Below are 27520 nucleotides of genomic sequence, written 5' to 3'. Positions count from 1 at the left end.
TGTAAGGCAATAGGTATTGATTTGTTGAGTCGTCCTAGAGAATTCCAACCTAAGCCATGAATGAATTCTCTATACTGTTAACAAAATGAACAACATAGAAAAGAAAAAACACAACTGACAAAGCTCAAAGCAATAACGCTCCGCTAATTTCCTCAAAAAATCAATCGATTACAAAGAACCTTCAAACTTGAACGCCCCACCAAATCGCGATTGAAAAACTCGATTCAGCAAGTTACAATAAGACTGCCGGAAAATCTGTATACACATAATAGAGAGCAACTTCTGAAAACAGTCTAGACAATCAACAACCAACAAGCAGTTTTTGCTACTTTCCAGCGCTAAAGTGTCTGGTCTGCAAAACTATTTACTTGAAGAAGCGTTTTAATCTGATTAGCGCGCAAACTTTTGTCCGGGATACTTTCAGTTGGAAAGCCATTATGGCATGGCTGCGGCTGGAGCCATTCAAGCCAAACGTTGGAAGGAAGAGTATGTTTTTGTTTTTTTTTTCAAGTTTAAATTGAAAAATTGCTCATTCGTGCCAGCTGAAACAAAAGGTTGAAGACATCAGAATCTACATATGTATGTTTTTTAACATTTCCAGCAACTTACTCTGAATCAGTTCATTGTAAGGAAAATTCATAGAAGAAAATAAAATAAGGCCGGAACAAATTTCAAATCCTTCTTTTGTCACTAGGAGTTGGAACATCGCGAGGGGGGGACATAAAAAGTAATGCGAAAAACAAATAAATTGGAATAAATTTCACGAAAGCTTGTATGCAACGAAATTGCATACTATACCGTTGCACTAAACCTATAATTCAAGTAATTTTTTATCGAATGATTCAATCAAATCTAGAAAACAAAAGGGTCTTGGGTACCCATCGAATCAATTCTAACGATGTCTGTATATTTGTGTGTATAAGTGTGAATTTTTGTGCAATTTGTTCTTGGCGTTTTTGCAAATAAAAACCGGGCTGCACATATAAATTATTTTTTTCTTGAAAAAATTGATTTTATTCTCTGTAAAAGAAAAAAAAAACAGAATAGTTTGAAATTTTCTTTTTCCTAGTTCATTTGATAAAAATGATTACTCCAAAAAACGTATCCATTTGGCTTGCTAGCATCATCCAGCAATCACTAATCAAGATGATCAAAAATATGACGTCATACTTTTATGACGTTATTGGCACAATAGGCGATGGGTGCGCTAACATAAGTTTACATTAAATAAATATCGTGAAAATTGACAATACCGGCAATATTGTCAAAATTTTAAATTTGAAATTTTTTATCATTACTACTCGATCAAAGTTTTTATACCAGTTCAGCTTTCGGGCAAACCAGTTTAAAAAATTTGAGCTGAAGCTCCATTGCTTATGATTCATAAGATAGGAAAAAAAAACCTATTTTTCAGTTTTTCTGTCAGGTCGGGTAGTCAGCCGATTATTGTTCTGACTAAAAGGTCATTTATGGGAGTTTTTGCAGGACATCAGCCGATTAATCAGCCGACTTCGTAGGTTTACCAAATAAACTGATTATCAAATAATCTATTTAATCAGGTAATTTATATGGTGACAAGGTAACCCTACGAAAAACGACTAAACAGGGATCGTGGAATTAGTTTTCATGACTTTCTACCACGCAATCCTTTTCTTTGATGATGTTCAAGTCCCAAGCATTATTCTCTCAATTCTTCTCGTTTTTGGATTGATTTTTTTCGGTGATTCAATGAATTAACTGCCGTGTAGTTTACGTTTCGGTTTACTTATTTTATTTCAACCATCTTCAGAACTAATTTTATAAAAAATAAACGGAAAAAAAATGTTTTAATTAATTAATATAAACTTTCTCATCTTTCCTATCTACTATCTTTCGCTTACACTAATAGCTTTTTTACACCCGCTGGGGCGGTCACATTGATGCTGCTGCTGCTGCGGCTCGCTGTCGACTGAATGTGTTTCGTTTTGCGATGTAGTTCCATTTCCTCTTTTTCCCGCAGCTTTTTCCACAGTCCGTTGTACACGCTCGAGATGCCTTTTGTGTCCTGTTGGATGTTAACTGCACGATTCTCTCGCATGTTTATGTGCAGTTTTTCAGCTATCCGACGGTGTGTTGTATTTGGGATTCGTTCGAGAATTCTCGTTTTCGAGAAATCAAACACATGACCGGGGCCGTTTTCCAACGCATGCTGAGCTAGGCCTGTAGCTTTCTGTTTTAGACGCACGGTGGTTTTTTTTTTTTTAAATATGTCTTTATTTGTATCAAATCATGATTACACTTATATTACATTATTGCATTAAACTAGGTGTTCAGCTCAATAATGAACTGTTCATAGCCCTATAAGTAACTAGATTATAAAAATTTATTTATAAGATTTAAATTTGCTGAGCGCAATCAAGTTTTTAATGTAGGAGAACATCCTGTAATAGCAAAAATATTTTATACTTAAAACTAAACACTATCTTAAAATTAAACTAAACATAAAGAGAACGAATCTCTGCGATGGAAGACTGCATCGATTTGCCTCTGAAGTTGGAGATGATGTTGTTGGCCATCTCTTCGATAGATTCAATGCCTGCAATCCGATGAAGATCTTCGGTGCTGTGCCAAGGTGGAAGCCGCAAAATCATTTTCAGAACTTTGTTCTGAATCCTCTGGATGGCTTTCTTCCTCGTCGCGCAGCAGCTAGACCAAATCGGAACTGCATACATTATCGCTGGTCGGAAAACTTGTTTGTAGATGAGCATCTTATTTCGCAGACACAACCGGGATTTCCTGTTGATGAGAGAATAAAGAGATTTAGTGTATTTATTACATTTAGATTGAATATCTTCAATGTGATTTTTAAAAGTAAGATTCCGATCAAGTGTAAGTCCCAAGTACTTCACGTGATGAGACCATTCTAATGAAACCCCATTAAAAGTTATGGAATGATTTTCATTAGGTTTTAAAAAATTTGCTCTTGGCTTATGGGGAAATAAAATAAGTTGAGTTTTGGAAGCGTTAGGAGAAATTTTCCACATTTTCAAGTAATTCAAAAAGGAATTTAAATTTTGTTGCAATCTACTGCGTACCACCCGTAAATTTCGACCTTTTGCTGAAAGCAAAGTATCATCAGCAAATAATCTTCTACCTTTTCCTTCTGGTACATCAGGAAGATCAGAAGTAAAAATATTGTATAAAATTGGCCCAAGTATACTGCCTTGAGGGACACCAGCTCTAATGAGTGTCCTTTCAGAGCATGAATTTTGATAGCTTACTTGTAAGGTTCGGCTAGTCAAATAATTTTGAATAATTTTGGTGAGATATACAGGAAAATCAAATCGAGCTAATTTAGCTACTAAACCTTTGTGCCAAACACTGTCAAAAGCTTTTTCAATATCAAGAAGAGCAACACCAGTTGAATAACCTTCAGATTTGCTAGCATTAATCATATTAGTTACACTCAAAAGTTGATGTGTAGTAGAATGTCCATGACGAAAACCAAATTGTTCTTCAGGGAAAATAGAATTCTGATTAATGTGAATCATCATTCTATTCAAAATAACTCTCTCAAATAGTTTACTTAAAGATGGAAGCAAACTAATTGGTCGATAACTTGAAGGCTCTGAAGCACTTTTTCCAGGTTTCAAAATTGGAGTCACTTTGGCATTTTTCCATTTATTGGGAAAATAGGCCAAGTGAAAACATTTGTTGAAAATTTTAACTAAAAAATTTAAAGTGCTTTCAGGCAACTTTTTAAGAAGAATATAGAAAATCCCATCTTCCCCTGGAGCTTTCATATTTTTAAATTTTTTGAAAATCAATTTAAGTTCATCAATATTTGTCTCACAAGAACTTTCAAACACATTTTGCTTAGAAAGAATATCATCAAATTCTAGGGAAATTTGAGCATCAATTGGACTTACAACGTTTAAATTAAAATCATGAGCAGACTCAAATTGTTGGGCTAATTTTTGAGCCTTTTCTGAATTAGTTAAAAGAAGTTTATCCCCATCTTTCAAAGTAGGAATTGGCTTCTGGGGCTTTTTCAAAATTTTAGTTAATTTCCAAAATGGCTTTGAGTAGGGTTTTATATCCTCTACTGCTTTAGCAAAATTTTCATTACGAATGAAATTTAAACGACGTTTGATCTCTTTTTGAAGGTCGCAATAAATTAATTTCAAATAAGGTTCTCTAGTACGTTGATATTGGCGTCGACGAATGTTTTTCAGTCGTATCAAAAACTGAAGATCATCATCGATCAAAGGTTGATTGAATTTATGTTTAACTTTAGGTATTGAAGCGGCTTTAGCATTAACTATTGCAGTTGTCAAATTTTCTACAGCCAAATCAATATCTTCTATTGAATTCAGAGGAACGTTTACATCCAAATTACGTTCAATAAAATTCATATATCGCTCCCAGTTAGCCTTTTGAAAGTTAAAAGTTGATTTTAAAGGGTTTTCAATGGGACTTTGGGATAAAGAAAATGTTACTGGAAGGTGGTCTGAATCGAGGTCCGCATGAGTAACTAATTGACTACAATGCTCGCCTAAATCCGTTAGAACCAAATCAATTGTGGAGGGATTTCTAATTGAAGAAAAACAAGTATGCCCATTAGGATATTCAACAGTATAATAACCTGCAGAGCAGTCATTAAACAAAATATTCCCATTAGAATTTGATGAAATATTATTCCAAGATCGGTGTTTTGCATTAAAGTCACCAATAATAAAAAATTTAGATTTATTTCTGGTGAGTTTTTGCAAATCTCCCTTCAAAAAATTTTTCTGTTCGCCGCTGCATTGAAAAGGCAAATATGCGACAACAATAATAATTTTCCCCATAGAAGTTTCTAATTCAATTCCAATTGTTTCTAAGACTTTTGTATTGAAAGAAGGAAGAAGTCTAAATTTGAGACGACTATTGATGACAATAGCTACACCCCCACCTTGTCGATCAAGTCGATCATTTCGTAAAATTTTAAAGAAAGCATTGCTTTTCAAGTTATTGTCTGGCTTTAAAAAAGTTTCAGTGATGGCAGCAATATGTATGTTTTGAGTTTTCAAAAATAAAAAGAATTCATCTTGATTAGCCAGCAAAGATCTAGCATTCCAATCCATAATATTTAAACATCTATTTGGATCCATGAGGGAATCGTAAAGTCATAATAATTTTGTTAGCATAATTAAAAGAAGTTTGGAAAGCTTCAAACATTGAATTTGCTTTCAACATAAGTTGCATCATTTCCATTAAATTTTGATGCAAAAATTTTAATTTTTCCTCAGTAATCTCACCCAAATCAACAAAATTGTTAGAATCAGAAGAGGAAGGAGAAGAAAAAGTATTTGAATTTCGGGGATTTTCCCAAGCCTTCGCATGAACGTTGAGACTTGGTTTTTTCCCATTTTTATTAGTTAAACCTGAAGAGGGCAACCCATTTTCAACCACCTCTGAGAACGATAAACAACGAGTCTGTGGCGCAGAATCAGCCCAGGTAACATTAAAATCACTTCGGGTATTACCCAGCCGTGATTCCAATGTAGGCCGAGGCTGACTGCGAACAGGCAGGTTGTTTGCCGGTCTGACGTGTGAAGACGAAAAAGAGGAAGGAGGAGAAGAAACTTTTCTGGAAACTTTAGGGTTTTTCCTAGAAGCAACAATTTTTGCCCTAACGGGACAATCTAGAGAATTCGAGGAATGATTACCTGCGCAATTCGCACACTTAAAAAATTCTGTTTTTGGCTTATCACCACCAAAAAGGCATTTAGATTTTTCATGATCGAATGAGCCGCAAAACATGCATCTGGCATTCATTCTACAATTTTTAGTGCCATGACAAAAAGCTTGACAACGACGACATTGCGTAATATTTTGTAAAAAATTGGTATGGGATTTACGAAAAGGTTCAAATTTTACTCGACAATGAAACATAAGACGAGCCTTTTCCAAAATTTGCAAATTATTGACCTGATCCTTTTTAAAATGGATCAAATAAAGCTCAGGAGCAAAACCAACACTACTGGTATTATTCGTGTTGGTTCTTTTCCTCATTTGAATTACTTGAATTGGAGAAAAACCTAACAAAGAATTTAATTCAGCTGTGATCTCATCCGGTGTCTGATCGCCGGTGAGACCACGAAGTACAACTTTAAATGGACGATCACTTCTAGTGTCGTAAGTAAAAAATTGATGTTTTTTATTATTCAAATAATTTAAAATTTTTTGAAAATCATTAAAAGATTCTGCCAATATACGAGCAGTTCCCCTTCGACCGATCTGAAAAGAAATCTTCACATCCTTAACGGAAGTGACGATTTCTTTTCGAAAGGCATTGAAGTCAGGAATCGTGACCGTTATTGGTGGAATCTTTTCGTTTTTAAGAGTATAAGAAGAAGAAGGTTTCTTAGTACTCTTATCAGAATTAAATATGAATATTTCCTCATCACCGATGTTATGAAGGACATCGAATGAGTTGGAAATTTCAACTTTTTTGGGCGATGGACCTGAATTAGTTTCGGCAATACGCTTTCTACCAGCCCTTGAGCCAGCCGATGACTTCCCCATGCTGGAAAGAAAAGAGAAAATATGAATAAAAGAAAATGAAAATAATTTTAGCACTGAAAAGTGCTGATTGAAAAACAGGTAAGGAAAAAATAAATAAATAATGTAAAATGTTCCTGCAGGTACACAGCAACGATACGATGCTCCGGCGTACGTGTTGACGGCTCAACGGTACAGATGGAAGTGACGCACGGTGGTTTCGTGTTGTTTAATGCGTTTGGCAAGAGTTTGCGACGTTTGTCCGATGTACTCATTTCCGCAAGCGCATGTGATGGCATAAACGACATTTGTTTGTTGCATGATCGGAATTGGGTCTTTTAAGTTTCGTAAAGATGTTGGACTTGATTTTGTCGCACGGCTTAGGAGCTGCAATCAAATTGTGTTTGCGCAAGATTTTCGCAACTTTCTCGGTCAGACATGGTATGTACGGCAACGACATGAAACGGCTACCGTCGGGTATGTGTTGCTTGTTTTCGAGGGTGTTATATAAATTGTGCACTCTTCTTTGTACAATGCTGTCTATCATGTTTTGCGGATAATTGTTATTTCTTAGTATCGACTTGACTGTGGTGATGCTGGTTTTCCTATTTTCGGCATCCGACAGTTTCAAAGCACGATCGATCAGCGCGTAAGCGGTGTTGATTTTGTGTGTGTATGGGCTTTCCGAGAAGTAATCTAGGTAGCGCCCATCTGGTTGTTTGGGGTACCAAGTCTTCTCAATTTTTCCATCTTTCCTTAGCAACGTCATATCTAGGAAACGGATTGTTTGCTCATTTTTTATTATAATTCTTCATTAGACAATTGATTGGACTATTTTTTCCATAATCAGTTCGAGCAGAGGTTAAAATAAACAGATTTCTGGTTCTCAACTGCCGACATGAACAATAAAAGTTAAACTGATTTAGTAGATAAGTAGACTGAACACGCTGATTAATTATGTCGTTTACAAAAGAGATTGCAGCAAATTCTCTTCTAACACTTAATGGTTCAAAATTTATTAGTAAACAGCGTGATTCGTAGTTTGGTAATTGGCTCTGAGACCATCCTAGATTTCGTAAAGCAAATAGAACAACATTTTCTTAGGTGATGGAAAGAATTGGAGACAGAGCTATCAAAGAACGAAAGAACATAAGCCGTAAATATCATGAATTTTTCGAAAAAGATACAACGGCTCACCGGCAGGACTTGAACCTGCAATCTCCGCTTCAAGTTCAAGTCCTGCCGGTGAGCCGTTGTATCTTTTTCGAAAAATTTCATGATATTTTCGGCTTATGTTCTTTCCTTCTTTGATAGCTCATGTCTCTAATTCTTTCCATCACCTAAGAAAATGTGATTATTTTCAGGTACAAAGATGTACCAATCGATTTCATAACATCAGTATTGGAATAGAACAAATTGTTTTCGAATGGATTTTAAACGGTTTTTATGAGAAATTTGAAAAGGGGACCACACAACGCTACAGTACTCAAGTATCGATCGGACATAAGCTGTGTACAATGTTTTTAGTGTATATGGGTCTCGAAAATTATAACTAAAACGTTTTATAAAACCAAGCATACTATTTGATTTCCGAATTACTGAGTTATAGTGATCTGCAAAGGTAAGTTTTGAGTCCAATATAATACCTAGATCTCTTATCTTATTGGTTCTCTCCACAGGCTCATTTCCTAATGTAACAATTTCATATGACGGATATTTTTTCCTTGTAAATACAATATTTGAGCATTTTTTCACGTTTAGTTCTTGAAGACTTTTACTACACCATTTGTAAAATATATTTATTTCATTTTTGAAATATCGTCTGCATATATAAGCACGTTTAGCTGATTCAGTAGATAAGTAATGTCATTGACGTATAAGATAAATAATAAGGGACCGAGATGGGAGCCTTGAGGCACACCAGATGTAACGGATATACTTTTCGAAAGTGAACCATTGAATCTAACAATTTGTGTACGGTTTGTCAAATACGACTCAATCCATTTCAGCAGTTGAACACTGAATCCGTTTTTATGTAGTTTAAAAATTAACAAAGGGATATCGATTCTATCAAAAGCTTTACTGAAGTCCGTGAATAGAGCCTGAACAGAATTTCAATGATCCATGGAGTGGACATTATAAGAAACAAATTCAAGTAAATTAGTCGTTGTAGATCTTCCTTTAACAAATCCATGTTGTTTTTCAGTTATGAGTGATTTTAATTGATTATATATTTTTTCATTCACTATTGCTTCAAAAAGTTTCGGTATGCACGGGGGATAACATTGCTATACCCCGGTTATTTTTTAATGTCAGACTTTTTCCCGACTTGAAAATAGGAATAAGAAAAGATTCTTTCCATACTTGAGGAAAAACACCGGATTTTAACGATGAGTTGAACAGAAGTAACAAGGGCATACTAAGTTCATTTACATGAATTTTTAAAAGTAATGAGTAGAACCTTAGTAGATCTTGATTGTTTTTTCATCTTGTTTTAACATATTGTATCTCATTCCATCTTATTCAACCTTATTTATCCTTACTTCATCATATTTTGTCTTAGTTTATTCAATTTTATCTTGTTTTATCTTGTTCTTGTGATGTTTTGATTTTTTTTGTCATGTTTTGTCTAGGCTGAATTGGTTTATTATGATTAATTAGTTTCATTCATTTTTCATCTGTTTGATCGTACAAGTCTTGTGTTTTTTATAACCTTGATCAAGTTTTTTTCGCCTTGTTCTGTCTTGTTCATATTATTTTATAACAGGGCCGGAGGAAGAACTGATTCAATTGGGGAGAGGGTTTGTGACTGAGTTATCTATAATTTCTTGTTCAAAAGTTCACGAATACAAAAAAAAATTAAAACAAATTACGTTTGTAGCTATATGATTATTCATGTTTAAGTACTTTGGCATTAAAATTATCTTATTAAATCGAAATTTCAGAAAATTGGTCCAAATCCTCAAAGGTGAGCTAAGTTTGCTTTCATCGATTGTTAAAATCTTTGAATTTGCTAAAGTGTCTGGTAGACCAAACTTTGTTTATTTGGACATAAATTAAGCTTTATAGGAATATTCTCCTTTCCATTTTTAAAACAACATTCATTCTATACTCAAATCAAACAAGAGCATTCGTCCAAACTATTTTGCAAATTCAATGATTTTTACCTTCGATAAAAATAGTTCAAATTTTCAAAAAAAAAAGAAGTGATGAAAATCATTCGATTTTCGGATCAAATTTTATTGATGCAAACTCGAATCAAATAAATAATTTAAGTATGAAATTTAGCTTAAAAAACTGCAAAAAACATTGCAGACCAAATACAAGATATCTCGTTTTTTCGCTTACCGCTAGTGTGCCTCATTAAAAAGCATGAATCAAACGTTATGAATCTAATAATGAAACCTCATTCTACAAAATTAAACACAACACTTCCTGTTACTTAAATTTATTTTTTAAATTGGCAAAATTTTGTTTATTGTTTTCTAAAACATAAAATGCTGAATTTTCGTGTCTTCAATGTGTTAAAAATATTGAACAATACACTGCACAGTGGTGCAGAACATCAATCTAGCTGTACGAAATTAATAGCACCCAGGGATGAAGAGATAGACATTTGATGTCTTCAGCAACATTGTTCAGTTTTACAAGGAGCATATTCTAGTATCAAAATTTTTGCCGAGGGGTCCACCGATAGCGAGAAAAAAATGCTAACTTTTTTGTTTTTCAAATTAGGGCTTTGATGTCTTCGACAAAGTTGTTTATCTGATCAAAATACATAAGTTTGTTGAATATGTCAAAGTCCTGTCACATCATCCTCAGGAGTTACAGTCAAAGTAAAAAAATCTCTTTAAAAAACAGTTTTTTGAACCTGACACGTTGTAGATTGGATAAAATGGTTCGCTGTCTTTGAAACAAAGTTGTAACAAGCCATGATCTACAATTGTCTCATACATTATTATGGGTTTAGAAGTTGCTGAAGCTCTATAGAAAGCATTTTGTGTATTTTATTGGCAATTTTGGAAGGCTCGTAAATCGAAAAGTGCACATTTTCGCAACATCCCCTTTTTTGTGATTATTTTTGATGATAAGCCTAACCATTTCCATCTGAAATTAGCGCGGAAGTCGGTGGAAATAGTAGAGTTTTGAATGATTGAAAATACACATTTTATGTAAAAATTACCTATTTTACTTATAGAAAAAACGTTAAAACATTTAATTTATTAATAAAGTGTTTCAGTTTTCTTTTAAATATATTTTGTTTTATTAAAAGTCATTTAAATTCGATGTTGCAAATCTTTTAAACCCCAAAAAAATGAATTGAATTTATCTGTTAAATTTGGTAGAGCACTAAATTAGTATTTAAATAATAGAATTTTGCCATTACAATATAACTGCTTTAACTGGTTCCAAGTAATGTATCCAAGTAACCAATCTTACAAGCAATTCGCTTTTGTCTTTTCTCTGAATCATAAGTTTTAATCGAATTTAAATGCCTTTTAATAAAACAAAATATATAAAAGAAAACTGCAACATTTTATTTATCAATTAAATTTTTTAACGTTTTTTCTATAAGTAAAATAGGTAATTTTTACATAAAATGTGTATTTTCAATCATTCAAATCTCTACTAGTTCCACCGATTTCCGCGCTAATTTCAGATGGAAATGGTTCCGCTTATCATCAAAAATAATCACAAAAAAGGGGATGTTGCGAAAATGTGCACTTTTCGATTTACGAGCCTTCCAAAATTGCCAATAAAATACACTAAATGCTTTCTATAGAGCTTCAGCAACTTCTTAACTCATCATAATGTATGAGACAATTGTAGATCATGGCTTGTTACAACTTTGTTTCAAAGACAGCGAACCATTTTATCCAATCTACAACGTGTCAGGTTCAAAAAACTGTTTTTTAAAGAGATTTTTTTTACTTTGACTGTAACTCCTGAGGATGATGTGACAGGACTTTGACATATTCAACAAACTTATGTATTTTGATCAGATAAACAACTTTGTTGAAGACATCAAAGCCCTAATTTGAAAAACAAAAAAGTTAGCATTTTTTTCTCGCTATCGGTGGACCCCTCGGCAAAAATTTTGATACTAGAATATGCTCCTTGTAAAACTGAACAATGTTGCTGAAGACATCAAATGTCTATCTCTTCATCCCTGGGCGCTATTAATTTCGTACAGCTAGATTGATGTTCTGCACCACTGTGCACTGGGAATGTATAGAGTTTTGAGCAGATTTTTAGGTGAAGTTGTTTCTTTAACAGGGAATATTTTTCATAAAGAATCACTTCCATAATGAAAATCCTTTAGATTTTTTTTAAATAAAATTTGGGGTATTCGGATAAAATCTATAACTTACATTTTACATCTTATTTGTGATTTCCAATTGAATTGTGTTTAAAAACTATTTTTTTAAATTGATAAAAGAAGAAATCTATGACGAGAAACACCGATATTTGGTTTTCTATATCTCAGAAACTCCTGGAATAAATTTAACAAATTTAGCATTTTTAGGTATCCGCAAATTTGCTTGCTTAGATGCTGCTGTCCTGCTGCTGTTGAGCTAAAGAAGTCATAAAAATCCTGCAAAAAATACTCTTTTTAGTCCTTTAAGTCTTGAAATAAAATATTGACTTCAATATTCATGATAACAAGCTATTTATCAATCAATTTATTTAATGAATGGATAATAATTAACTTCACTGATAAGGTTCCATTTTTATTATAATTTTTAGAAAATAATTAAAATATATTAAAATAAGACGACAGCCTTTGATAAATTATAAGTAACAACGATGAATCACGTTTTTCGCTTATACGGTACCAATTTAACTAATACACACTCCAAAATTAAGCTTGCCAGATTGCCAGATTTTATACAGATATGCTTGAGTATAAAATATAAAATTGAGGAACAGTCCGTCTCGGTGACCCGAATTTTATTGGAAAATGCCCGTATCTTTTCACTTAATTTGCAAAAATAAACCAAAAATTCGAATCGAGTAACTAAACTTTTGTTTTTATTTTGGCGTCCAAAAACGCAATGTTATGGACAAGTTTTATAAAAAAAAAACATGAAAGATTTTATGGAAGTTCAAATATATTTTTTTTTTATTAAAAACTAGCTGACCCGGTAAACTTCGTTTTACCTTCTAATGTTTAAATCGTAATAAATGTTTAACTTCATTTACGCATCCTTAACTTCATCGTGCTCGCGAATCGATTCTTATGAAAATCGAAACAAACAAAGTTGAATTTGTATTGGGACCACCTTCCATAAAAAGTGAGATTCTTGAAACTATTATACAAACCATCTCTGACCCAAAAAACCCGCAGACACCAAATTTCACTTCATTCCGACCGACCATTCATTCGTGATGTTGTTACAAAGAAAACGCCTTCATTTTTATATATAAGATCTGTAGATGTGATTTAAGAAAAAAAATTACGTTTAACGTTTTATTTTCTTGAGTTTTTATTGCATGAGATCTGGATTTTCGCCCATATGAGCCTGGATATTGTCCGGTTTTTGAGTTGAAAATCTTGAAATCAGCTGCCCGGACTTTGTCAGGTTTTGAGTTTAAATAGCCCGGATTTGACCAGACCGCATACGCGAGGAATAAAATCTGGAAACCTTACTTTAAAGTCTTTGGTTTTGTGATTGATTCAAACCACAAAATTCAGTGACGCAAAATATAAGAAAAGAATAATTAAAGTGCATTCACATCACGAAGTTTTAGAAATACATTGAAAATCATAATTTTAAGGTTACAATTTTAAACGATTACGTACTCACTGAGAAATATTTATCAATAAGTGTGAAAAGTAGAGTGTTACAATTTATCCTTTATCTTTTTGGTTTATGACTTCTTGACGAACAGCTGAAGTCAAACGTCAATAATTGGTATCAAAACTTGAGTCGAAACGTTTGCTCATCTGTTTGTTGAACTGCCAACAAATAAACAATTTAGTTATCAAAACCAGATTTCGAAACTACTGTTGCTGCCGAATGGGAAAAAAACTTTCCTGCTCACATCCTCCCGTCCGATGTATCCGATTTCACAGAGATAAGATCAAAATTTTCCGATACCAGTCGTCGGGTGCAGGTTCTCCGGTCATGTGGAAAAGCGAGAAAAACTTTGTATCTGATAAATGTTTTGGCAAACTTTCACCCCGATAGCATCGCTCTAGCTCAGTTCAGTTCAGCTCAGTCTTGACAACCCCCAAAATGATTGCCTTTCTTTGCAAATCCCCATCTGAATCCGGAGTTTTCATCGTTTACATCGGATAATCCGGGGCACCATCCGGTGGCTGCCGAAAGTTTTCCTTCTTGCAAAAAAGTTGCCCATCTTTCTTAGAACGGGACCCTGGTGCAGTCTCGAAGTTCTCTCGACACGAGTTGGCTGTTTTGCGAAGAAATGCACAAGATGCATAACAGGGTGACATACACTATTCTATCTTAGACTTTTACCTCTCAACGTTCCAGATCGTGCAACATCCAACTCTTGCACCGGGGCATCCTATAGTCAATAAAAGTGGTGTAAAGGATCAGGACTCAGGACAAACTACCATCCAGTTTGTGTTAGTTAACCGGCTTTGGCCATGCGAGGATGAATGCATGAAAGCCCACCGTCGTAAATACAGAACGTCTCGCTCTTCTTCTCCATAACCCTCTCCCACTCACTGAGGACAAAGTTAGAGTTGATGAAGCTCGGGAGAAATCTATCCCATTTCCCATGAGGATTTTTTTCTTGGTCCTATGGCGTCGTTATATCAGCAAAGAGGTCCCAGCTTAGACTTTTTCAATGAATAAAATTAAAGTCAACCTTGGTGGGTGATCACCGGTCTTTTTTTTGCGGTTAGTAAGAACTTAAGCACTGCATCTTGCATATATGAAACAAAGTACACGTGCTGAGCATAGCATTGGCGTTGGTAGGATTGATGAAAAAGGTGATTAATGAAACTAGTAAAATTCGTAGTTTCAGATAGGAAGAAACGTGAGGAACAAAAATTTGATATGCTTCTAAATAAATTCTATCCGCTCATTTTCAATATCTTTCATTTCATCTAACAAAAAAAATCATAATCTTTAGATGTCCCTACTAAAAAAAAGGCCATTACTTCACCGCTAGGCCGATGAATTAAAATCTACGGAAACAATAACTTTCCACTTTGCAAAAAAAATTTTGGTCCTGCTTCTCTGGACAGAAAAAAAATCGAAGAGACCCTACTTTTTCTTTGATCAGTCTGCAATTATTGTTGATTCAAATTGAGTTCATTTTCAATTGTTGTATTTGTTTAATTGTAAATCACTTCTGCTGAATGTTATTAAAATGAATCTGCTATGCGCTGTCATGGTGTACATAAATAGTGATAAGAGCTGATGCTGTGTTAAAAATTGATTGTTTTCCTGTCGATAGTTGAGTTCTAATAAAAATTTTAAAACGTATGTCTTTTAGAAAAAAATCTTAAATAAATCCCATCTATGTACATCTTTTTTCACTATACTTACACTATAAATGTATAACAATATGATTTATTTAATTAGGTACTTCTACAAGTGTGCACTTACTGATAATTATATAGGGGAAAGTGAGGTATCGTGGGCCATCTAGAGCCAGATGTGTTTTGAGATAAAAATCTCAATCCTACTCACATTCGTCGCTCTGCGTAGGCATATATTTCCATACATGGTTAAACTAAGGTTGCCAGAATTTTTTCAGCACGTATCTGGGCCGGTCAAACCGAGCAATTTTTATATAAAAACCTGGCAAATCAGGCCGGGCGATCAGGCCGGGCTGGACTGTTCTCAAATTTAGTATTAAATATCAGGGCAAACCCGGATAAAACCGGGCAATCTGGCAACCTTAGGTTAAACTGTGTACGCACCATATGCTTCTCTTATTTAGCTAGCTAAAAATGGTGGTACATAATTAATCAATCACCCGAAAATTGCATAGGTTGGAAACCTAAAATTAATAACAAACATATACTTCAATGCTTACGATCTTTGTTTTGTCTTGCACTTTCACAAAAAAGAGGAATTTCCATGAACAATCAATAAATCATCTCGCAATCAAATCAATAAACGCAATCAATTTACAAATCATTGCTTGTGTGTACCATGTGCCACATAATGGAAAGTTTCTTTAGCCCAGAGTTGTAATTTTTCCGATAATCATTTGATATTGATACTCACTGTAGTGAGTATCAATTCAGCAGCACAATAAAATTCGCTGTGACGCTCAATGATTTCGGTATCAAATGAAATTCGCTGGTCATTATATCGAAAAAATAACACTTTCTTTTAGTGAAATCTTCATCACCCATGTAAAAATTTTAGGTTTATTATGGACAGCAAAACTTCGTTAGGACTATAGCATTAAGCTGAAGCGCATTCTATATCATCACCAGAACTCTAATAAAGCTATTAGAAACGTATTCATGACCAATTTTTTTAACTTCGATAAAATCATAATGCTTTAAAATTTTGATCTCTAAAGCTTTTATAAAACATGCTAGCAATTTTGTTTTTTTTATTCGGTGAGTTCTTTTTTTTTATTTTTTTTTTTTTTCAGCAACTAGATGGTTAATGAATGATGATTGCATTTTTGAGATATGATCTGGTAAATTTAATAGCAAAAAAACCATTGTTCCAACCATATTATTAGATTTTTTTCCCACTGCTAGTCCAGATCTAAGATAAAATATGTATGGAATAGTATCTTAAAATAAATGCGTCTCGTTTAATTCGATGGTCACTCATGACACATTCCACCGTGACGTGAAATCGCTTTTCCGGACTTTTCTGCACTGTTATCATTCTAGAAGTCAACCAATTTACTTGAAAAAAGTTGTAGCAAACGGTCGCAAATTGAATTTCCTTCAAACTGAATATAATTTGGTCATTGTAAAATTTAAATTGTTTTTGTTGTGATTGATTACTTTTGTGACGTGAATTCACGCTAGAATTAACCATTTTGGACTTTAGTACATACATCTTTAATTTCCTGTTCTCTCTGTGGAAAGCCCACGAGCTTCTCGATTGAACAACAACGAACGAAGTTATGCTCATTTGAAGTTGTGACGTGAATTCACTCAGTTCAAAAAGAACAGGGTAGTTGACTGAATTCTCGTCACGAAATATAAAGTCATACTGTGGTTATACTGAAACATTTTTTGGAGCCTTCAAATTTCATGTACACTTTCAAAAACAATATTCTGTTGTTCCGATTTTTACAATCATAAATTTTCAGTATTGTGTGGGTGAAGCTCAACATAATAAACGGAGTGCGAATATAGAATGACTTCTATATGCAACGGCGCTCATATGGATGCTGTCTATCGCTGTAGCCTACCATAGTTGTTAGGCATCGCTGATATAACAGGGCTCGTCTGAACCTAGGCATCGATGAGATGATGGTAATATCACTTTGGCATTATGTGGTTTCCACAAGTATCTGAACCTAACTTTTCCTTATTTTGATTGACACATGAATAGCAACATATTGAGAGATCATATGTTAAAATTACTACTGTCTTCATTTAGAGTAAATCAATTGTTGAATGATTTTGAGGGCGTCATTATGAGCCCTTCGATTTTGCAACCAACATGGCGTTAGTCAATTCAATGCTAAGTAGCTTTATGATGGTCAATAAAAGGCTGATAAGTTTCATATAAATAGCTAAAACTTGACGTTTTTTTTGCACAAGCCTTAAGCTTAGGATAAATTCCTCATTTCTATGTTGTTAACCATCAGTACAGTAAATGAGGACAGACATTTTGAATAAAAGAGGATTGGTTGTGAATGACCCGTGGAATAAACACTGAATAAATGCCATCTTGAAATCCAAGATGACGGTTTTCGCTGAACTTAAAAATGTTGTAAATGACAAAAAAAACCAACAATATTGGTATTGGGTGAAAGGGCTAAACTAGAAGCAGTCAATTTTTTCCTTTCTGACGCCATCTTAGAATCCAAGATGGCAGCTTCAGCTCTACTTTAAATGCTGTGAATGACTTAAAAGCGCATGAATCCTTCACAATATAGGTACAGTAATACCTCGATATAAAGCAACCTCTTTTTGAAGCAACCTCGATATAACGTAACCCAATATAAAGCAACTTTTGCCTCTATATTACGTAACTTTTAAAAATGTTTCTAATTTGAATAAATATGTTTAGTTTCAATATTTTTTTGCCATAAAAATATAATAATGTTGTTTATGAGCCATGCGGTAAATACTCAGAGGCATAAAGAGCGAATGAGCGCATGCGTTGAAAATGTAACTCCAGTACTTTCAGTATTGTGATAGTCGCTCGATCGGTATAGTTCAGTCGGAGAATTAACAATAAGACGCTTATCAAATAAGAAAGTTAAAAAGCAGAAGCGATCTAGTCTACCGCTAGATAAAAAAGTAAAAATACTTAAAGATCTTGATAAAGGAGTGCCAGTTTCCGATATCATGAGATAATTCAAAATTGACTCCGCTTCCACCATCTATACCATCAAATATTCTAAACAAAATATTCTAGCTCAATTTAGTGAATACCAAGGCAATCTAGGTAAGATAAACATACAGTGAACTCATGTAACTACAACTCAAGCCTATGTTGTTCAATTGCAGTTAATCGTAAGCGCTTTAAGCAGTCTAAGCATCCGGCGGTAGATGAAGCTTTGTACTTATGGTTTCTTCAAAAACGGCAGCTCCATATTCCAGTGAATCAGCAAATGCTGCAGATGCAGGCGCAAGTATTTTATAACAAAATAGTAGGAGAGGGAGACTTTGGAAGTCGGGGATACATCGACAAATTCAGGAAAAGGTTCGGTATCCGCCTTCTGGGATTCAGTTCCCGCAGAAGCTATCCGGAAGTCTTGGAAATTGTTTAAAACCCTTCTTTTTTTTTTATTAGTTGATCACCCAGGTGGTAAATCCTTTTTACGGATTGCATTCCAAGGCACGGCGAGCCACCGCGTCCCCCCAGTTTGCTACTCTGGGTCCATGGGTGCAATTGGACGACTCATGATACTATGTACCCCTACGCCATAAAATCCACCTGGGGCCACTGGCCATAATTCCCATTCGGACCTGCAACGAAGGCTGTACCCAGGGACGGGAGACCATACTCGCGCAATGCGCTCCACGGCAAATACTCGTTTTATACGTCCTACACCAGCAATTATCGTCCACTCTTTGTCACGATTCACGACTTATGGGTTGGCAGTCCGTTCGCCGCTACTCGTGACTCGAGTCCCACACATTCGGTCTCTTGTCACAATTTGAGCCGTCTTGGCCCGTCTCTCCTCGTGACTCAAGACCTCCTCACATTCCTCCTCTTGACACGAATTGAGGCGTCTTTACCCACCTCTCCTCGTGTCTCGAGAGCCCTCGATCGTTCCGTCTCTTGACCCAATTCGAGAAGAGAACAACTCGTCTCTCCTCGGGTCTGGAGATAACCACACATATCCTTTTTTCTCCATCTCGACTCTTCGAGACACAACCTGAGGACCATCCACTGGGTGCCACATGTCACGGCACAAGGCCCCTCTGTCTGTCGTGAGTCAATCGTACCCGCGAATTGGGGCCAGGAACCTGCCCAAAAGGCAGATCGATCGAAACTCGCCAAACATTTGGTCGTTCCGCATATCAGGGTCGCGACTACCCGATACACGTTACGACCCCTCCCTCTTGCAACTGAGCACTGGTACCAGGGTGCCCAGTCGCACCACGTTTTTGCCACACTCGGCACGCAGCCCGTCGGTAGCTGACTGTACCAAGTGTGACCCACAATATGGTGGGTAAATGGGCTAAACGAAGAGAAGTTAAATTTGGCTATCTGACGCTAAGGCTATGATCATTTAGTATCCGGGCACTTTTTTTCGGTGATAGCTACGTTAATAGAGCTCGGACATGCAAAACTTCAGTAGCGTTGTTTTGGTTATGAAAAGGACTATCTTGCCTATTTTTGATAGATTTTTAAGTAAACGTGTGTTTGAGATATTAACGATGCAAAAAGACATGGTAAAAATAATGTTGCACAAATTTGCTCCTTTTACGCATTTTGCGCCTCGAAAATTCTTCATTGTTGACTTGAAAGCTCATGAACTGTTGATTTTTTTTTTCGGACCAAATAGTTAAGAAGTATGAGGAGCCACTTCAGGATCCACACGAAGTTCAAACCAACCATCGGAGTGCAACTTTTGATCTTAAATATGGTAAATAGTCTATGGTTATTGGGTATAACTGAATGCAGACTCCTTAAATAATGCAAAACATCCATTTCCGGCAGGCAAAAAGTGTTGCCTGACTAGTAGACACCAAGTAAATAACTAATAATGATCAGTTCCAAAGATCGCAATCTGTGCATCCGGTTTTTTGCGCAATGTGACAGATGTGTTCCTATGGACAAAAAAATTAATGTTAAAACCGGATTTCAGAGATCAAATTCTTCGAGATGCCTCACTCATGAAAATGTTCCAACCAGATACCAGTTGCTTTTTCTAGATGAGTTTGTGTAAAATATCATGATTTTGCGAAAGTTTTGCTTCTGTGGTAAAAAAAATAAATCAATACATGGCTGAAAAAAGTGTGCAAAGATAAAAAAGAGAGTTTATGAAAAAGTTAGAGTATTTCTTGAAATAATTGATAAATATTTTTTTTTTATATTTTTACATTAAATGTCATATGACACCTTCATTTCTTCCATAAACAGTTTTTTGATCAAATGAATAGTTTTTAAAATACACACGTTTGTAACTGCCCGGATACTAAATGATCATAGCCTTACTCAAGATGTTGGCTTTAAAATGCTGTATATTGTCAAAAATTTTATTAAAATTAAATAATTTATCGGAAAAATGTATAGTATTATAGAATTTTAGAGAGTAATTGCAAAAAAAAAATTAAGAAAAATTGGAAAAACGAGGAATAACCAATTAAAAAAATTAACGAGGTAAAACATAATAAAAACAAGATACAAAAAGACTAATAAGATTTAACAAGACCCATCTTTAAAAATCAAAACATAACAAGATAAGTCAATATCGGAATATGAAAAGAAAAAGATAAAAAATGACAAAACTAGATAAAACATAATAAAATAAGGTAGAATAGAATCAAACTGAAATATCACAAAATAAAGCAACACAAAATAAAACTATACAAAGCGAAAACCAACAATAGAAAAACAAAAAAAAAGGTGATGTAGGTTAAACGAGATAAAAGTAAATTAAAGTTTTAATTATTAAGACCAACCAGAAAACAGCATGATACATAACTGAAACTGGTTAGAAGTAAACATAATCAGATCAAAGAAAATTCAAGATAATGAGAAAAAATGTACAAAATAAAACGATACAAAACAATAGAAAAAAAAAACACGGAACACAATAAAACAGGATTTTTTAAAATAAAACAAGATGGAACAGGATAAAACAACCAAAATAAAAACAAACACGATGTCAAATAAAACAAAAAATAAGAGTGAACAAGTCCAAACAATATATAACAAAATAAAATTTAATAAAGAATATCAAACTAGACGAAACAAGTTCAATAATTGTAAAAAATTCGTTCGGAGATTAAATGCAAGATAAAACAAGATTAACAAGACTTATCTAGGAAAAACAATAATTTATTTGTAGAGAAGGTAAAACAAAATAAATTTAACTTATTTGAAAAAAAAAAACAAGTTGAAACTAGGAGTAAATGAATTAAACATTAAGGCCAGTCTTAAATGGAGGCTTCTGTAAATTTCTTAATGCTAATATTTTTTTTTCAATACAATTTTCTATTTGTTATTTTTTATGTCTTTAAATTTTGTATTACACCCCGATCGTGTTTGTCTACAGTCTATATTATGATGTTCCACGAAACACGAAAATCCAGTTTTTCATGAATTTTTCTTAAACCCTAAACTATGACAAATATTTCATACCAAGACTGCGTTTCGATTCAAGTTAAAACACAAAAGTGACTAAGCTTTAAAAAATAGTTATCTTTTTTCCGGGTGATATTCATTATTAATGAGAGACACTGCTTCGAACATTTTGACGCAGCATCAACCGTGATGAATATCACCCTGAAAAAAGTTACCCCATATTTGAAGTTTAATATCTTTTTTATCATAAGTCGAATCGAAATGCAGTCTTCGGATGAAATATATGTCATAGTTTAGGCTTTGAGAAAACCGTTTTCAAAAAAAAATCGGCCGAAGGGGACCAAAGTTGTTTATGAAAAACTTTATAACAATTCACAAGCTTGAAATTGCTCATACAAATTCGGGCCAGTGTAGTGAACATCCACTAGTGAAAAAATGATATAAGGCTCAATTTTTTCAATTAAAAAATTGTTTCTGGGGAAAAAATTATGAAATGATACGCATTGACGTGAACTACGAATTTCTAAAACTCTTTCTTAGAAGAAATTTAAAACTAAAACTCGCGTTCTTTAAAACAAAACCTTTTAACCGTTAATTTCCGTTGTTTTAATTTCCTATTTTGTTGAATTAAACGAATGTGGGAGAGTCGACGAACGTACACCGAAAAAATTGTTTATCGCTTACTTGCATTATTATAATACTATTTTAAGTTGAACATACATACATATATTATATTGTATTTTATTTTATTCATAAAAGTATTCTCTACAGGCATCATTTCCAAAAATCAAGTGTAGAGTTTCTTCAGATAAATTCAAGTGTATATAAAACAATGGATGAGCAAAAAAATCCCATAATTTGGTCCATGTCTCAAACACAAAGACTTGTCAAAAATAACCATTGCTTGAAATGGATCCTGTTAATTCAAATATTTTCAATTGAGTGTTTCTAACTTTTAAAAGCATATTAACTTCGATAATTTGAAGGTTTTTTTTTTTAAATTACCGTCAGAAATATTAAACTATTAGGGTAAATGTACCCGACCTTGGCACCTAAGGCATGGTTTACCCTTTTTTTCAACATTCCAACCTTCCTGTTGAGTGCACCATAGAACATCCTTTGAAGAATTTACTTGCTAACTTGCTTAGAGTTCAACAAAAATATGTTTTCTCTATAAAACTTTCATTAATGTGAGCAAAATGCATGCAAAGTATTCACTGCGGTGCTCCAATTACTTGGCCGCCGTACCAATTGTTTGCCGTTTCGATGATCCGATTCTTGGCCACCAGCAATGTGCAATAGATCTTTACCAACAATGCTCAATTGACAGTTAACAAAATCGTTGGCTATTCTGAATATAAGGCCACTGACAGAATGACGTCAGCTGAGTTCTATGCAACGATGGAACACCGAGCTTCACTCATACACTCATCAAAGGCTTTTGAAAACATTGATGAGATTTGGTTGGAAGGGAAGCACAAAATATGCTTTCATTTCAAAAAGTCGGATGTCCAGAATTTCCGCAATTTTTTTTTAAATTTTTAAAACTTTAAACTTTTTACTCATTTAAACAAAGTGATGATTTAAAACACCTCAGGTTGTTTCAGAATATTTGTGTATGAACAAGAATCATTGGTTTATGAATGATAACCAAACCTTCATCAGGGGGACAGATTAAAAACGAATTATGTCCGCGAGTGGTTTGAACTTTTTTAACACCAAATAATAAAAAGGAAGATTTTTGAAACAGAAAACTGGGGCTAAAATATCAATGTAAAAATAAAATTGATCGTAAATTCTTAAACTTTCAATATTCTGCTAGATCAAAATAGCTCATTAGTTTATCTTCATACCATTGATAAATTTGTGACCACACACAAGTATGAATCAATTAAAGATTTTTCAATCGTTCAAAATTGTTGGGAGTCCGTATGAATATAAAAGTTTCAAAAATTATTTTATTAATTTTTATTAAAGATTTTTTTCAGAGAGTTGGTTTATCGCAAGCCGTTCATTATTTTGCGATTTATTTGGGAAAAGTGTAGAGGATAAGTTACAACATTTTGAAAACAAACAGATCTACAAAAATTTCATTATGAATTTTCAAAAAAGGTGGTGAAAATGACACTTTTCCTAGAAATTATAAAACACTCAAACAGAATAATTGCTACCAAGTTCATATTTCAAAAGTTTTTGGAAATTCTTCATTTGTGTACAAACTTACTTAAATTAAAAAAAAAATCGCAAAAACTTATACAGCACAGGACAAAATAGAGTACGCACGCGATAGGTTCATTATAAATTCCTTGTATCTTTTGTAACATTAGGAAAATGAACTCAATAAATTCAGATAAATTGTAGTAATTTTGATTTTCTGAAGACTGGGGAAAAATTTTGGGTTTCGTTGTATTAAAAGTCAGTTATCGCTTGGACAAAATAGGTTCTTCTTATTATAAGTCGGAAAAAAATTTAAATAAGTGCAAACTTTTCAAAATCTGGTTTAATTATTTTTGGTAATCATTGTAAAAGCGCGATTTAAACCGACGAATTAGTGAAAAAGCAATTTGCACGAACCGCAGAGAAGGGGACCAGAGTTCATTTTAGAGTAACATAATATTCGTAAAGCGGTACGTCGCGCTTTTACGATTTGTATTATTTGAGGGGAAGGAGTTGCGTTACCGTAAAACGGAGTAAATTGATCACCGGGGTAGCTTTGATTAACATGAAATTTTTCGACATAATTATCAATAACTAATTCTTAAGTTAAAATATCTCAAAACTTTTCTCTACGTTTTAAAACCTATAAATTGGGAAAAATTTGAATTGTTTTTGAAAATTTTAAATGTAAGTAAAAATGTTATTTCAAAATCCTGAAATATCCATTCCCGAAAGCTCGCAAACAAACACCCTTCCTGATAAAATCAAAGCATTTAGAAGCTTCAGTTTGATTTGTCTTTGAGTGTCTAGGAAAAAAGCCTAGAAACCCTTTAAAATGGTAAAGTTTGAAGGAAAAAATTAAAAGCGAGGGCCTAGAGAGTTGAATGAAAGCAAAATTTCAGTTTTTTTGTAGTTAAAATTTGATAAGTTATGTTAAACAATTAAGCCCCTCAATTTATGCAGCATCATTGTCCATCTTTCGATTTTAGTTGAGGCCCTCAGAATCAGAGGGGGGCACATCAAAAATCATCAATTTTGAGTTAAGTATACCTAACGATTTTTTATGTTTCAATGTTAATCTGGTGCAAACATATATTTTATAATTTTTTTTTAATTTTTTGATCACTGCTCGATTTAGAACAATATATGAAAAATCGAACACCTTCACAACTTTGAAGTACGTTTTCTCGTAACTATCATATAGACACTTGCACCCCTCTGATCCCTAACGCCTCCATTGATGTTCGGCCTAAACTTATTAAGAAACGCGATGTTTGTTTGTTTTTATTTTTCGATCGCGGAGAAACACTGAAATTCAGCATTCTATATCTGAGAATTCCCTGGACCAAAAGTGGCAAATTTAGTAACGTTAAACCACCGAAAATGATGTGTTCACTTTTATAGAGTTTCATGAATAATTTTATATCATTTGAGTTTGTTCCGAACTGCCTTCGCAATTGATAAACTAGCATTTGTAAATATAATTAAGGTGTTTTGTATCCTTTATGATAAAAAAAACTCGTTTAAACTGTCAAAATAGAGGCTGATCAATGTTACGACGAAATCGATTTTTAAATCAAATTAAAAGTAGTCCAATAAATTTCTGCAACTATGTTGACGTCCAAAGGAGTTCAGTACTGGTTTCAAAAATATGAAACACGCAAAATCCCCTTAACAGAAAAATTTATCGAATCACGGTATGTTTTTTTTATGGATGCCGGCTTAGTTGACTTGTATTAATGTATCAGAGAACAAAAGTACAACTCATTTCGATACTTCGATACAGGCACCTACATTTAAATTGACCAGAGACACAAATTCGAAGCGGCTCTTGACAACTAAATTATTTGATAAATCTTGTAAAATCATTTTAGAGCTCGAAGTTTTTTTCATTTAGAATTTCAAAGATTTTATCAATTTGGATAAAATTAAAAAAAAAAAGTCTTCACCTATGCCACCATCACTGTCATCTTTTTTTCTTAAAATCCTTTGTGATCTTATCAACCACAGCACACAACCGCGAGAACAAATGTGCCTGTTCAAACAAGAAAGCTCAAGATGATAAAGTGTGTGTGCGGTCCCGGCTCAAAACCTGTCCGCACTAGATAAGTCTCTGTTTATCTTGGCGTTGGAAACTGTTTTTGGTTTCCCGGAAAAAAACGTGATGGCGGGGAGGAAACAGAAAAAAAACTTAAGAAAATTCAAACAAACTCTATGTTGGCACTAGCTAGGTACACGCCATAAGAAGTAGTGAGGTCTTCTTCTAGGGGTTTTTGCTCGTTTCTTTTTTCTTCTGTGGCTGCCGGATGAAAAGTGGTTTCGTGGCCGTGGAAAGCCTTAGAGCAAAAGTGGTCCTTTTTCCGGCTGGAGCGATGAAAATGTTAGATGAAGTGATAAGTTGAACATGTGTATGAGAGACTCACAAAATTTATGCATAGGTACCCAGTTGAAAATTATCAACCGCCATCAACAAATTGATAGAAATATGCTGATGATTTGGATCTTTCCCAAAATTTTAACTTGAAATATTAGAAAAAATATAAATAGATATTTCACTCTCTATTTAAAATTCATTTACAAAACTAAAAGATTTGATTGGTCATACAATTTTATACAACGAATACATATAGGAAATCTGTAAAATTATGAATACTTACTAGCAGCAGTAATATCTCCTTGAAATCCATTTTTATCAACTTTGATTGTCTACCATTTTTTAATTGATTATCTGTGAAGAAAGAAATAAGAAAAAAACATTTGTTAGTTTCTAAAATTGATATTTGCGATCAGTTTGACTAAGAGGATTTTGGCCAAGATAAGTAACAGGAGACCACAACTGAGGGCATCTCAGTCAATAGCTTAAAACTTTAATTCCGAATAAATCACATATATGAAGCCTTAACATATTTCACGTTCAACTAAGTTTAGTAATCAATCACATTTGACGAAGAACAATTCAATATGGAAAATTAATCAACCAGACTGAGATTGGAGAACATTTACCCTATCAGTTCTTATAGCCATATATTAAAAATCAGTTAAATCTGGACTCAACTTTCTGTTTAGTAAAAACTTCTCAGAGTAGAATTTTTTTTTTCATTTCCAACATTTCTAAACTTTGAACCTATTGAATAAAAGTCACCTTTCAGAATCAGAGTAACACCGAAGAGATTTTTTTCAAACAGTTTTTTAGCTTTTCAATAAACCCAACATAAACAAATTAAACAACCTCGGCGCACCGAAGAAAAGTTCAAATTTCCAGCATCTCGTTTAGTCTCTTGCTCGAAAATAAATTATGCACTTGCAAGTTCGTTCTGGAAAGCTGCGATTCCCCAGGATTCAGATTCTTCCCCATCTCCAAGAAATTCCCAACAAGCAACTTTTAAATTCAGACACAAAATTCAGATAGACAGTTAGTTAACTCCAAACGAGGGGGAAATTTTGGGGTAGACCTGGGAGATAAACGAGCTCCTAAGAGAGTTCCATTGAACTGGAAATTAGCATAATCAAAGCAGTGAGTGTGGTGAAAGTTTTTCAGCTGTGTGTCTGTATATACACACACGTTGTTTCGCCACTTTTCACCTTCCCCAACTCGACTGTGCCTTCATTAAACTTGGTTCCTCTTTCGTGTTGTCGAATGATGAAACAAATTTTCGGCGGACAGACAAGCAGACAGACGGCGGGAATAGAATTTGTCGTTTAGCAGACAATTTTCAACTTTCTTTGGGTCCCCCGAATTTTTTTTCTCGGGTAGAAGCAAAGGAATGGGAAAAAATTTAGAGGGGAAAAATTGAAATACACTGGTTCGTAATTGTGTTCCTTATTTTGGGACGATAAATTTAAACTTTGGTGTTGTTTTTGATTGCGATTGACATAAATTCAGATGAAGATAAATATAATTTAAATAAAGATAAGGTAGGTTATGCAATTCAGTGTTGAAAACT

At 33.9% G+C, this 27520-nt stretch overlaps 1 protein-coding gene across 5 annotated transcripts in view; it reads right to left on the bottom strand.

The window, feature by feature from the left end:
• Window positions 1-27520, bottom strand: part of LOC129745268 (protein madd-4) — a 797076-nt gene that overhangs the window by 330864 nt on the left and 438692 nt on the right. For all 5 annotated transcript variants that reach the window (XM_055738232.1, XM_055738235.1, XM_055738233.1 and 2 more), the window contains exon 2: window positions 26234-26304. In XM_055738232.1, coding sequence (XP_055594207.1) covers window positions 26234-26304 — 71 coding nt within the window. The remainder of the gene's footprint in view (window positions 1-26233; window positions 26305-27520) is intronic.

Source organism: Uranotaenia lowii, chromosome 2 (assembly GCF_029784155.1).
Source record: "Uranotaenia lowii strain MFRU-FL chromosome 2, ASM2978415v1, whole genome shotgun sequence".
Taxonomy (NCBI): domain Eukaryota; kingdom Metazoa; phylum Arthropoda; class Insecta; order Diptera; family Culicidae; genus Uranotaenia; species Uranotaenia lowii.
The sequence above is the reverse complement of the archived record's forward strand: the minus strand, read 5'-3'. Positions and strand labels throughout refer to the sequence as shown.